Here is a 14,696-nt window from a genome sequence, read left to right as displayed (position 1 = left end):
GTAAATTAATTAAAAATCTGGAATGTTGGTTAAAAAATTCTGTTTAGCATTCAGCAAAAAAAACTCATTATAAGTAATCTCCAACGATACTATGGACAGCATTAAATGTCATCCATCATCTGCAGTCAGACAATGCAATAACGAGCGGCAGCTGACTAGTTCGGGAAGTAAGGACGAATTTGAATTTTGAGCCATGTTGTCATATGATGGTTGGTAGCAGTTGTTTTTTCATATTTGTTATCTGCGATCCTTCCCATTGGTAGCCTGATAGCTTTTGTGTGTCGAGCATTGTTGTTTGATGTTTATTTTCGCGATGGAGCAGATGACAACCGAGCAATGTGATAAAAAGTTGTTAGAAAAACGGTGGAAGTCCCACGGCAACCGTAGGTGAATTGCGTGTGACACTCAAGCGAATCATCAGTTCGGAAGTTGATTCGGAAGTTTGAGACCACGGGTTCTGTTTCAAACGTTGAGAAAACAGGACGACCGTGTTCCATTCGAACAGAAGAAAATATTGCTGTCGTGCGTGACAACGTGACCATAAGCCCCAGAAAATCGAGCTCAACAATTTAACTCATCACCTAGTTCACTGCATAAAATCCTTTCAAAATATCTGAAAATGTATGGATACAAATGCAACTTACAGAAGAGCTGAGGGCTGCAGATCTTGGAAAGAGATATGGATTTGCTCAATGGATCTTGGCTCGACAAGTGGAGGAGAACTTCACGCAGAAAAGAACAAATTTCTCAGACGAGACGCACTTCCACCCCAGCGGGTACGGCAATAAGCAGAACCGCACAATTTGGGGTAACAAAAATTAGCGAGGACTGTGGAAGATGAGATAGTCTACATCCACAAAGCACGACTGCGTGGTGTGGTTTCTGGGCAGGAGAAGTGATAGGCTCATACTTTTTTTTGAAAATGATGAAGGAACTGCCGCCACTGTGAACGGCGACCATTGCCGAAACATGCTTCCTGATTGTTTCTTTCTTCTTATTGATGAAAATGAAGATTTTTGGTTTCAACAAGATGGTGCGACATGTCATACATACGATTGCTCTGCTGAATAAAAAGTTTCCTCAAAAAAGTATCTCTTTACGTGGCAACTAGGAATGGCCTCCCACACCATGCGATTTGTGAAATCAAAAAGTGGACGACAACAAACCAAGAACAATACACCAACTGAAAGATGAAATTATAAGGGTTGTTAACGGTTTCCCGTTAGATGTTTGTGAACGTCAATGAATGCGTTGATCGTTTCCACGCGGCCTTGTGTGATCACATGAAGGATATAATTTTTCATACATAAATGGGAGAAGTTACTTAATATATTTGTTAAAAAATCATTATATTTCAATAAAATCTGTATGTTCTGTAGCACTATTCGTCCCTACTTTCCGGGTACCCTAAACAACTGAAAAAGCAGCAGCTTTTCTGAAAATAGCCTCTGATCAGTTAATTACATGAGAGTGTAATTTGCCAGCATTTTAAGTGTAACTTGGAAAGGCTCTGGCAAGCGCTTTTCACAGGCGACGTTAAGTCCATCGGTTTACAGTGTAGCCTACCTATAGTTAAATGTAGTATAAGTTATATGCATTATTATTTTATTCATAGCCATTATTTTTCAGCAACCATAGAATATATTTCAGAATAACAACTTGCATGTACATAGAGATGATTCTTTTACTGTTGCTTATCAATCTGTCTATCTGTCTTTACAATATATCACACACAATACATTTTGGACACATCACGGCATTATTTATGCATCTGAGAAGAAGACACTGACTTTTGATAAACGAACACTACGGTTTTGAAAATGACAAATTAATCTGGCGAAAGCATTAAAGCGAAATAAAAGTATGTGTCTAACTGATGATTGAAATTTATCCTGAAATTCTATTCTTACGTGAGATTACCGAGTGTCTTTCAATATCCCCCAAGTGTTCGTAGGGGTCCACAGAATGCGATGCATGAGAGAATGAATTATACGTATTTCGTTTAAGTTATCATACTGCCTACCGGCTACGAATAAATCTGTACATCTAAGCGACAACAGTGATTCCAAGAATGGGCATTCCAACTGAAATACACACCGTAATTGTAAACTGTTACATTACTCGTTCACTGGAAGTGTCCTATTCCCCATCTCGTCGATTAGTAGGGTCTACAACTGCGGAATAATCCGACGACTTTCACTATATTCTTGCTAAACTGATATTCATTTAATTATATATTATCCTAAGTTTGAAAGTTACCTAGACGCCGCTGTTCCATTGAAAATAAGCAGATTTGTTTAGTATCAACACAACCCAAAATTGGTCTACACAATCATATTTTTTATGCTATTTACGTTTAATCAGACACCACTGAGTTCCATCTCATCCTAACCAACCATAAATATTTGCATATATTAACGGTCTACAAAATTGTATAGCACTGTAGCCATATTGGTGGAGGGTCACCTTTGCAAAACACAGTTATCTGAGTTTGTTTTGTGTCTCAAACACTTTTTCCTAGCCACAAAAAGAATGAAGGCGATGAAATTATAGTGCCTCAATATGATATGGAATCTATTAATGAAGGATCATGGATCAAACAGCGTCCACAGAGGATTAAACACTGCAGAGAAGCATTTTTGGGACAAAAAATAAATAAATGAATAAGTAAATAAAAGAAGAGATGGAATAATCATTCTGCTGATTTAATGAGACTTTAGTAGCCATTTACATGTCATTTATTAGTCTGCATTTGAGTTCATCCACAACGGATAAGATATCATCATAAATCGCTAATTGTGTTGCACGAAATATGACTTATATCAACACATTTTTATCCCTCAGGCAAGGAGTTGGGACACGGTTTAAATAACTCCATAATTTCATTCAGTTCTACAGTTAATTTCGGAAAGTTTCCATCGTCGGTCGGACATAAAGCGTAAACTAATATTGTCATTTTTATGTTTTCTGTCGTTACTGAGTTACTTCTATTTTACTAATACTGTTCTCTACTTGGAGATTCTATCCGTATCCGTAACTAGATAAAAGGTTGTTCGTTTTTAAGCCACTAGCGTTTCGCTTCTTTTCATTTACTTACATACAGTGACCTGTAATAAACTTTTATTGTATGCATATAATACAGTAAATGTGCTTTCAGATATTTACCATATTATAGTTTTTTCCTTAGTCTCGCATTTTTTGTTAACAAATATGTTTCTGTAGCGTGTGCAAGGAAATCATCATCGTAACATCCCGGTATTACTTCTGTTTTTCTCTTATCAATCTTTGAATAACGTTTGTGTCAAATTCTAGACTGTGGTAATTATTGTTATAATTACTGAACCAAAAAATCTCCAGTCATTGGTACTTTTATACTTCTGCCCTTCGTTCAAGATCCATAAAGATCTAGACCTACACTTAACTTATATGTAAGGTGAAATTAGTGTTTGGTTCTAGTTTCTATTTTTCGGAATCTTGCTTTCGCACAAAACTGTGAGTAGAACGGAACAGTAATTAACATTATGAAACTTCCACTCCAAAATGTTATTTCTTCCCTAATAGTAAGGATAACTTACGACGAGAAACTGGTAATATAGTATGTCTGAACATTTTTAGTGCAATTAAAACTTTTTGGTACAGCAAATCTTTATGTTATTATAGGCCAATGAGGATTTATTTATTTATTTATTGTTCCGTGGGACCAAATTAAGGAGAAGTCTCCATGGTCATGGAACGAGTCAATACATAAAATTATAACACGATAGTAGAAACAGATAAAATGAAATTTAAGTAACATATTCAGGCGACAATTCGTAACTTTAAATAAAGAAAATCAGAAATGTAACACTTAAATTTGCTTAATTTTTTATCTCTTCCAGGAACTCCTCGACAGAATAGAAGGACTGAGCCATGAGGAAACTCTTCAGTTTAGACTTAAAAGTGTTTGGGCTACTGCTAAGATTGTTGAGTTTTTGTGATAGCTTATTGAAAATGGATGCAGTAGAATACTGCATTCCTTTCTGCACAAGTCAAGGAAGTGCATTCCACATGCAGATTTGATTTCTGCCTAATATTAACTGAGTGAAAGCTGCTAACTCTTGGGAATAGGCTAATATTGCTAACAACAAACGACATTAAAGAAAATATATACTGTGAGGGCAATGTCAGAATTCCCAGACTATTGAATGGGGGTCGACAAGAGGTTCTCGAACTTACACCACATATAGCTCGAAGAGCCCGTTTTTGAGTCAAAAATACCCTTTTTGAATCAGAAGAATTGCCCCAAAAAATAATACCATATGACATAAGGATGAATTGAAAATAAAAATAAGCGAAATGTGTATAGAATAAAAGTTAATAACCTTTCATTTAGTTGCATGGATGTACCACATCTTCAAGGAGATATTATTATTATTATTACTATTGGGTTTATTCACGTTTTCCCGACGCAATGACTGCTCCGTAACATTTCGGACTTGCAGTTGCATAAATACTGTTTCTCTTCTAATGTACCAGCGGTACACAGCTCAGTCATCTTCAGAGTGACCCGAAACACAGTCTTTCGTCCTACTTTAAAGATGGTTGTACTATGTACAGGGAATATACTAGAAGAAGAAGCGGTACTGATGCATCTGTTTGTCCAAAATGTAACGGAGCAGTTACTATTATTATTATTATTTATTACTTGACTGTTATAAACTGTTCCGTTCCCGTATACTGGTTAACTCGATATTCCATAGTATTTGACGCAAGATTTTTTGTTATTGCAATGACGCATTTTAGAATATCAGGTGTTACTCAAAATATAGTACATATTGCAGACTCACACATATGAGTAAATGTAATAACCAACTCGAATCGTATTGAGCCTGACGAAGTAATGATCTCTTTGCTGCTCTAAGCTATTAAAGCTACTCATGTTTTGCTTCTTCCGAATGAGGATATTTTTGCGGAACAAGGTGAATATGCAGCCTATGTGGGACTGACCTGCGGTCCTCTTGTCGCCGATGAGTGCCTCGACGGAAAAGGCCCTGGCGCGGCTGCTCAGCTCGCTGGCGTCCCTCTTGAGCGTCATCGCCCGCGCCGCCTCATCCGCCGCCGGGTGCCGGCCGGGCGCCGAACCCTCGTCCCTCGGGTCGGACGGCTTCGCCACTACGTCTCCCAAACCCCCGACCGCTGGCGGAAAGCTACATCGGTACCCGACCCCTCCGCGGGAGAAACAGTGAGTCCCTTTGTTGCGCCCGTTTGTTGCCGCAGCTATCAGTCTCGGAGTTCGGGCCAAAGAGATGACACACCGACTGTCAGATTCCAGCAGCGGCAGCGATGACGGACGCGGGCTGTTACAGAGAGCAGCCTTGTAATGCAGGATCTCTGCTCCCGAAGTGACAGATAAGGGCCGACGGAGCGGGAAGGGGTGCGCCGCGCGCTATTGGTCCGGCGGCCGCCCCCCACCACCCGCTGGCCCCGCCTATCGGGCGGCGCGCCATTGGCCCGACGTTTAACGCTTCGTTTGGCAAGCGCCCCTGCTGGCTGTGGGCGTGTTTTGGCGCCGCGAGGGGCGACAGCCGCCTAAGTGACACAGATGTTATCTCTGCCTGGCACCCTCATTGTCTGCTTCCCCTCCACCCCCGCCGCGTACCACGCCTCACCCGCGGCTAACCGACAAAATTAACTTTCTTGTCGAAACGGTTTACAGCGCTGTCAGTTCATTTAACTTGTAGTACTCGAATTAACGTTGATGTTTTCCTTTTCGTTTTTCTGTGCGCCATAATTAAGGAAATAAACGTTGCAGTTAGAACACGAGCCACCATAACTCGCAGCCGAGACTGAAACCGTTCCCGATAGTAGCGCAGCTAGGATTTATTCTAGAGAAGCTCGCAGCATTCTGAACTTTGTAAGAGGTTATTTTCTCATGTTTATAAATGAAGATACTGTCGATATCTTATGTAAGAGCGAGATACTACTCTACTATCGCAGCATTCGAATGATGGACTTTTTTATTTATTTATTTAATTAATTTTTTTAGTTTACTCGAATTATGGATGAAAACATTTCTGTTTTATTCCGTATACAGAAGTGTGCGTCCAGCCACGTTTGCTGCAAAGGTTCAGGTTCCATTTTTCCGAATTTCGGTTTACTTTTCGACAGTATCGTAAACGTTTTGATCCATCCGGATAGTCGCGTTCCAGTATTCAGGGAGCCGCAACGGCCGCAGTTCAAATCCATTCGGCGGATTGACAACGAGGGCCAGTGTGCCGAGCAGCCTGGATATTGTTTTTAGGCGGTTTCTTACATCCGGCTAGGTGAATACCGGACTGATACGTAGCATAAATTACACTTCGAAAACCGTTCTCACTCTTTCACATGGGATAGCACTTGACACAGACATGTGGGTTGTCCGGGACGTTAAGGAGATATTATCAGAAATTTCTGGGAATGTGTCCAGAACAGCATTACAGTTTGCGTCCGATGTTTTCATGGTTATTGGCTAGCCCTGCATACGCATGTGCAACACAGGTATTAATAAAATGATTGCAACTTCATGATAAAAACAGATAGCATGGGGTTACAATACAAGTAATTGAAGAGGGGACAAAGAAACTGGCACCTGGTGTGGCTGAAATGAAAGACATGTAAGTAATCGTAATCTTAAGATGACGACCGGTTATATGTACAGTATTAATAACTGATTTCGGTTGTTCACGCTCAGGCACAATATTACAAGTCTGAAAATTTCTTTTGTTCTATATCCACATATGTATACTGTGCAAAGAACTGTAGCTCGTCCACTGCCGAGTTAGAGGATGCGAGAGGGGAAATGTTCCATTGTTTGTCTTCCAGGGCTGAAAACTCACGGATGTGAGCGACTCATACCGATCAGCTATTGTGGTATTAATTGTGACAGAGAAATAACGTGGATTAGTAAAAGGGCGTCACAGAGACTGTCATTTGCACATGAGGTACAGATTTGTAGCAAGGAAAATTAAATTGAGACTGTTGTGAAAGTCTGGCAGTGAGCAGAAGAAAAATTACAATCAGAACATTTAGCGAACATTTGCGACCGTGTCTGAGTACGGTTACTGTTATTAATCAATTAATCATCCGCTCACACAAAGAACAGGACAATAGTTCGTCAGGCAATTACAGTCACAACTTTGGTGTCAGCTGAAGGTGGCAGAAATCTCATACACAGAACGTTCGACACGAAGTGTTCCTAAAAGTGGTGACATTTAACGATCAGTACTTGGGGAGGCCGGCGGCCAACTTATGATGCCTTTACTAAAGCTAGTGTATTGGGAGCGCATAACGTACTAATTTCTGTAGCTTTCCAAAGAATAATAAGATCGGTACTTAAGCGACCTGAGAAGAAAAATGACAAGACGAAAACTTGTAAATTTTAGTTTGTCACTCAAAAGTCCGTGTGAAGTGCTCCAACGTTCACAAAAAATATAAAGGAATTTACTACCAAAAATATTTACTTGAAATTTAAAAGAAACTGTATTATTTCAGTATATGTTTTATACTATTAATTCTTTATAAGATAAGTCTTCTCAAGTACTACTTTTTTAACTGTGTCACTTTCTTGCCAGGGTGTGTTAGACTATTCAACCCGAGATGCGAACCCCACAATGTCCGTACTGATTCTTGAAAGGAAAAGATTGACGACCTCTGCTCTAGATTCTTCACTTAATATCGGTCTCTCTATATTTTGTAACTAAAGTTTCGCATAATAATTGTCTATCTTCGAGCGCATGCCAATTCAAGTTTTTCAACATTTCCGTGCCGCTCTGTGATGTGTCATACAAGCCTGTGATGATTCGTGCTGCTCTATTTTGAGAACTTCCAGCATCAGCTGTTACATATGCTCTCACACCACTTCAGCAATATTCTGAGATGGGATGCAAATGTCATTTCTAATCAGTGTTCTTCGTAGACTCACCTTATTTTCCCAGTGTCGTGACAATGGACAGAAGTCGGCCACCGCCGTACCCACGTCTGATCCCGTGTGATGCTCCATTTCATACTCCTGTAAACTGTTTCACCCACGTATTTCTAATGAGTTAACTAATCCCAAACGTGTCTGTTGTAGACAAAAGTCATGGGATATCTCCTAATTGCGTGTCAGATCTTCTTTCGCTCTGCGTAGTGCAGCAAATCGACGTGGCATGAACTCAAGTCGTTGGAAGTCACATGCAGAAATTCTGAGCCACGCTGCCTCTGTTGCTGTTAATAATTGCGAAAGTGTTGCCGGTGCAAACTGAACTCTCGATTATGTCCTATAAATGTTCGACGGAATACATGTTGAGCAATCAGGGTGGCCAAATCATTCCCTCGGATTGTCCAGAATGTTCTCCAAACCAGTTACGCACAATTGTAGTCCGGTGACATGGCGCATTGTCATCCATAAAAATTCCATCGTTGTTTTGGAGCATAAAATCCATGAATTGTTGCAAATAGTCTCCAAGTAGCGGAACATAACCATTTCCAGTCAACGTTTGGTAGACCAGAGGGTTCAGTCCATTACATGGAGTCACAACCAGTTTCCACAGTGCTTTTATTGACTTTGGTCCGTAGCTTCAAATGGCTCAAATGGCTCTGAGCACTATGGGGCTTAACTTCTGAGGTCATCAGTCCCCTAGAACTTAGAACTACTTAAACCTAACTAACCTAAGGACATGACACACATCCACGCCCGAGGCAGGATTCGGACCTGCGACCGTAGCAGTCGCGCGGCTCCAGACTGTAGCGCCTAGAACCGCTCGGCCACTCTGGTCGGCGGTCCGTAGCTTCGTGGGGTCTTCAGCACACATTACCATCAGCTCTTACCAACTGAAATCGGGACCCAGTCGTCTGGCTACAGGCGATGCCGTGCTGTTGGCAGAGGCACTCACGTCGGTCGTCTGCTGCCATAGCTCATTGACGCCAAATTTCGCCACACTGTCGTAACGGATACGTTCGTCGTTACATCTCGCATTGACTTCTGCGGCTGGTGTACCTCTCATGTCACCCTCCGCTACTGAAGTGTCATGGCAATGGAGTGTTGCTTGTCTGTTAGCACTGACGACTCTACGTAAACGCCGGTGCTGTCGATCACTAAGCGGAGGCCGTCGGCCTATGTGTTGTCTATGGTGAAAGATAATGCCTGTAATCTGGTATTGTCGACACGCTTTTGAGACTATTGATTTAGGAATATTGAATTTCCTAACGAGTTCGGATTTTTTTTTGTTTATTTACAAACACAATCACATGTTTATGACACAGTCATAAACGGTTTCGGCCATACAATGACCGTTTTCAGATGCTAAAGGTGGCATACACTGAACACAGGTTCATGCATTGTTTGACAACTTTTGTTACCGCGTCACGTGTTCGCAACGCCATCCAACGTGACGGTGGGCAGTGGTCATATTTTTTGGCTTATCAGCGTAGTAAGATCAGCGTATAAAATGTTGGTCACCCTCTCTAAAAGAACCCTGTGGCTGGTGTACCTGTCATGTCACCCTCCGCTACTGAAGTGTCATGGCAATGGAGTGGTGTGTATTGTGGCTGACTGTTGTATGGAGGACGCGTCAGCATTTAGACGTGTCAGAATGACGGTAAGAGGCTATCGTGAGTGGTAAGAAGTTACTCAATGTTTATTGTACGGAGTAGGACTAATAATTAAAGTATTAATTATTAACCGTAGCTTATCTGTTGCCGTACTTATTATGGAAGGGGAAGAGGAGAGTGTTTGACGTTGGTACACTTTGCAGAGGCAACCACGTGAAACAAGTTCACTATATTTCCTTATTCCACCTCGTAATGATGGCAAAACTTTTTATGCGCAGATGTCTTTTCCTGAAATTATAACAATTGCTCCGGAAATGCGAAAACATGTTCCAACGTACAACAAAGTCGTGTGACTATGACCAAACATTCGATTGAAATACGAAAGCCTTGCAGTCGAGAAAAATCTTGTAAATAACGTATTTATTAAATACGTTATTACTGTACTACACTCAACAAAGAGTAAGCTTTCCCAAACACACCATCCTTCGTGTACCACAGTCTCTGCTACTGTCAAACATTTGTAAATAACGTACACCGTAGTCGGTGGCGAAACAGTTTTACTGCGTGGAGGTACTTCCTTGTCATGGAGCTAGGCGTTTTGGACAACTAAATAGATAACCGCCGCATGGGGTAGCCACGCGGTCTGAGGCGTCTTATCACGGCCCGCGTGGCTCTCCCCGCCGGAGGTCCGAGTCCTCCCTCGGGCATGGGTGCGTGTGTCGTCCTTAGCGTAAGTTAGTATAAGATAGATTAAGTAGTGTGTAAGCTTAGGAACCGATAACCTAAGCAGTTTGGTCCCAGAAGACCTGAGACCTTACCACAAATTTCCATTAGAGAGATAACCCATCCGTGTCGCCTCACCCTCGTCGCTGAATTCGTGCGCCACAGACTGGAAAGAGCCCTCCCCCTCCGCTTCCGGAATGTTTGGTAATGACGGCGTGAATTTGGTCGTCTCTGACCCGCCATTTCCACCGATACCTATCCGAGCTCTCTGCGAAATACCAGCCTCCTGCAAACGCTTGAAACTAATTGTTAACTCGAGAAACTCAAAGTTGTCTGCTGCACGAATCGCAAAAGCGTGGTATTTTGGCGTCCCTTGGCAGATAACATCGTAAGATTTTTACTCGACGTACACTATATGATCAAAAGCATGCGGACACCCCAAAAATCATACGTGTTTCATATTAGCTGCATTGTGCTGCGATCTACTGCTAGATACTCCGTATCAGCGACTTCAGTAGTCATTAGACATCGTGAGAGAGCAGAATGGGGCACTCCGCGGAACTCAGATACTTCGAACGTGGTCAGATGATTGGATGTCACTTGTGTAATACGTCTGTACGCCACATTTCCACGCTCCTTAACATCCCTAGGTCCACTGTTTACGATATAATAGTGAAGTGGAAACGTGAAGGGACACGTACAGGCCGACCTCGTGTGTTGACTGACCGAGACGGCCGACAATTGTAGAGGGTCGTATAGTGTAATAAGCAGACATCTATCCAGACCATCACACAGGAATTCGAAATTGCATCAGTACTGTGACAATTACGGGGGAAGTGAGAAAATTTCATGGTCGAGCGGCTGCTCATAAGCCACACATCACGCCGGTTAATGCCAAATGACGCCACGCTTGGTGTAAGGAGCGTAAACATTGGACGACTGAACAGTGGAAAAATGTTGTTTAGAGTGACGAATCACGGCACGCAATGTGGCGATCCGATGGCAGGGTGTCGGTATGGCGAGTGGCCGGTGAACGTCATCTGCCAGCGTGTGTGGTGCCAACAGTAAAACTCGGAGGTGGTGGTGTAATGGTGTGGTCTGTTTTTCATGGAGGGGACTCGCACCCCTTGTTGTTTTGTGTGGCACTATCACAGCACAGACATACACTCCTGTTTTATGTACCTTTTTGCTTCCCACTGTTGAAGAGCAATTCTGGGATGACGATTGCATCTTTCAACACGATCGAGCACAACATCCCTGTAGCGGACTGGCTTGCACAGAGTCCTGGCTTGAATCCTATAGAACACCTTTGAGGTGTTTTGGAACGCCGACTTCGTTCCAGGCCTCACCGACCGACATCGGTATCTCTCCTCAGCGCAGCATTTCGTGAAGAATGGGCTGCCATTTCCCAAGAAACATTCCAGCACCTGACTGAACGTATGCGTGCGAGAGTGGAAGCTGCCATCAAGACTAAGGGTGGGCCAATACCATACTGATTTCCAGCATTACCGATGGAGGGCGCCACGAACTTTTAAGTGATTTTCAGCCAGGTGTCCGGATAATTTTGATCACATAGTGTATCTGTAAGATTACATGTCATTTGCACGATAATAGCTTTCAAAGCGTTTCCGTTTTGATAACATCGAGTTGCTGCTTCGAACGACATCTAAATAATTCGCTTGTATTGGACACAGCCAGTTATTATTATTTTTAAACACGGTTGTTTCTGATACATGGCGTTATCTGTTTAAAGCCATAATCGTGTTCTTTTTGAGTTACATCGATATCTGTTTAAAGCCATAATCGTGTTCTTTTTGAGTTACATCGATATGCTGAATCAAATACTCGACTAATTGAAGAATAAACTGAAAGCAGTTATTAGCAGAGATGCTTCCTTCAGTTGTTAAATGGTTCAAATGGCTCTGAGCACTATGGAACTTAAAATCTGAGGTCATCAGTCCCCTAGAACTTAGAACTACTTAAACCTAACTAACCTAAGGACATCACACACATCCATTGCCGAGGCAGGATTCGAACCTGCGACCGTAGAGGTCGCCCGGTACCAGACTGAAGTGCCTAGAGCGGCTCGGCCACAACGGCCGGCTACACTTGTTATTGTTTTCATCGTCGTTGTTGTGGTATACAGTCTGAAGACTGCTTTGATATACTCCTGAACGACAGTTCAACTCGTGAGAGTGCCTTCGTCTCTGTGTGGCTCCGGGAACCTGCCTCCACTTGAGCCTGCTTACTGCCCCCCCCCCCCCCCCCCCTCCGCACGCTTTCCTTTATTACCAAACTTAAGATTACTTGGCGATTCAGTGTGCGTCCTGCCGAACGAATGCTTCTTTTAGTCAATTTGTGCCATTAATTTTTTCTCTCCGTTTCGATTGAGTGCCTCATCATAAGCATGTCCGATTCATCTATAAAATCTTCAACATTCTTCTGTAATACCTCACTATAAACCCAACTACTCTCCTCTTGTCTACAGATTGTAACAAAAAGGTGTAGCTAAACTTACAGAAAACATTCCTCACACTCAAAGAAAAGTAATACACTGACGGAAAAAAACGTAACACCAGGAAATAATTAACGTAGAGTAATGAAATTTCGGGAATATATTTATCTAGGTAACGTATCTAAGTGATTAACATTGCAAGATCACAGTTTAATGTAAGCGCGCGATAAGCCATTGCAAATGTGAAATGCTGGTGCATTAAAAATCGTGAAAGTAGGCTTGTTTAGGTTTTTATTTTGGTAACGCCACGTAGCGCTCTGCATGAAAATCACTGACTGTACTGTGTGCAGTCTGTGGCTGGTTTGCATTGTTGGAATATTTGCTATTGTAGTGTAGGGCAATTGGATGTGAACAGCGAGGAACGTTGCGCAGTTAGAGGTGAGCCGCCAGCCGTGGTGGATATGGGAAGAGAGATGGGAGAATTTCGAAAGCGGACGATCTGGAAGTGTGTCCGTCACAAAAACGAAATTTGTAAAACTGGATGTCATGAACTGATATATATATTATGCACGATAAAGGATGACAGCTGCAGGATAAATTTTATTAAAATTCTTGACCAAGGTTTCGGTATATATAAATATACACTCCTGGAAATTGAAATAAGAACACCGTGAATTCATTGTCCCAGGAAGGGGAAACTTTATTGACACAATTCTGGGGTCAGATACATCACATGATCACACTGACAGAACCACAGGCACATAGACACAGGCAACAGAGCATGCACAATGTCGGCACTAGTACAGTGTATATCCAGTTTTCGCAGCAATGCAGGCTGCTATTCTCCCATGGAGACGATCGTAGAGATGCTGGATGTAGTCCTGTGGAACGGCTTGCCATGCCATTTCCACCTGGCGCCTCAGTTGGACCAGCGTTCGTGCTGGACGTGCAGACCGCGTGAGACAACGCTTCATCCAGTCCCAAACATGCTCAATGGGGGACAGATCCGAAGATCTTGCTGGCCAGGGTAGTTGACTTACACCTTCTAGAGCACGTTGGGTGGCACGGGATACATGCGGACGTGCATTGTGCTGTTGGAACAGCAAGTTCCCTTTCCGGTCTAGGAATGGTAGAACGATGGGTTCGATGACGGTTTGGATGTACCGTGCACTATTCAGTGTCCCCTCGACGATCACCAGAGGTGTACGGCCAGTGTAAGAGATCGCTCCCCACACCATGATGCCGGGTGTTGGCCCTGTGTGCCTCGGTCGTATGCAATCCTGATTGTGGCGCTCACCTGCACGGCGCCAAACACGCATACGACCATCATTGGCACCAAGGCAGAAGCGACTCTCATCGCTGAAGACGACACGCCTCCATTCGTCCCTCCATTCACGCCTGTCGCGACACCACTGGAGGCGGGCTGCACGATGTTGGGGCGTGAGCGGAAGACGGTCTAACGGTGTGTGGGACCGTAGCCCAGCTTCATGGAGACGGTTGCGAATGGTCCTCGCCGATACCCCAGGGGCAACAGTGTCCCTAATTTGCTGGGAAGTGGCGGTGCGGTCCCCTACGGCACTGCGTAGGATCCTACGGTCTTGGCGTGCATCCGTGCGTCGCTGCGGTCCGGTCCCAGGTCGACAGGCACGTGCACCTTCCGCCGACCACTGGCGACAACATCGATGTACTGTGGAGACCTCACGCCCCACGTGTTGAGCAATTCGGCGGTACGTCCACCCGGCCTCCCGCATGCCCACTATACGCCCTCGCTCAAAGTCCGTCAACTGCACATACGGTTCACGTCCACGCTGTCGCGGCATGCTACCAGTGTTAAAGACTGCGATGGAGCTCCGTATGCCACGGCAAACTGGCTGACACTGACGGCGGCGGTGCACAAATGCTGCGCAGCTAGCGCCATTCGACGGCCAACTCCGCGGTTCCTGGTGTGTCCGCTGTGCCGTGCGTGTGA

The 14,696-nt window shown here is 43.5% G+C and overlaps 1 protein-coding gene across 1 annotated transcript in view; it reads right to left on the bottom strand.

Moving 5' to 3' along the window:
- LOC126284439 (T-box transcription factor TBX15-like) overlaps window positions 1-5,355 on the bottom strand; it is a 376,832-nt gene extending 371,477 nt beyond the window's left edge. Inside the window, exon 1 of the mRNA XM_049983360.1 lies at window positions 4,987-5,355. Within this exon, the coding sequence (XP_049839317.1) occupies window positions 4,987-5,074 (88 nt within the window). The 5' untranslated portion in view covers window positions 5,075-5,355. The remainder of the gene's footprint in view (window positions 1-4,986) is intronic.
- Between the last annotated feature and the right edge of the window lie 9,341 nt (window positions 5,356-14,696).

The sequence above is a fragment of the Schistocerca gregaria genome, chromosome 8, assembly GCF_023897955.1.
Source record: "Schistocerca gregaria isolate iqSchGreg1 chromosome 8, iqSchGreg1.2, whole genome shotgun sequence".
In the NCBI taxonomy this organism is placed as follows: Eukaryota; Metazoa; Arthropoda; class Insecta; order Orthoptera; family Acrididae; genus Schistocerca; species Schistocerca gregaria.
This window is presented reverse-complemented; position numbering and strand designations above follow the sequence as displayed.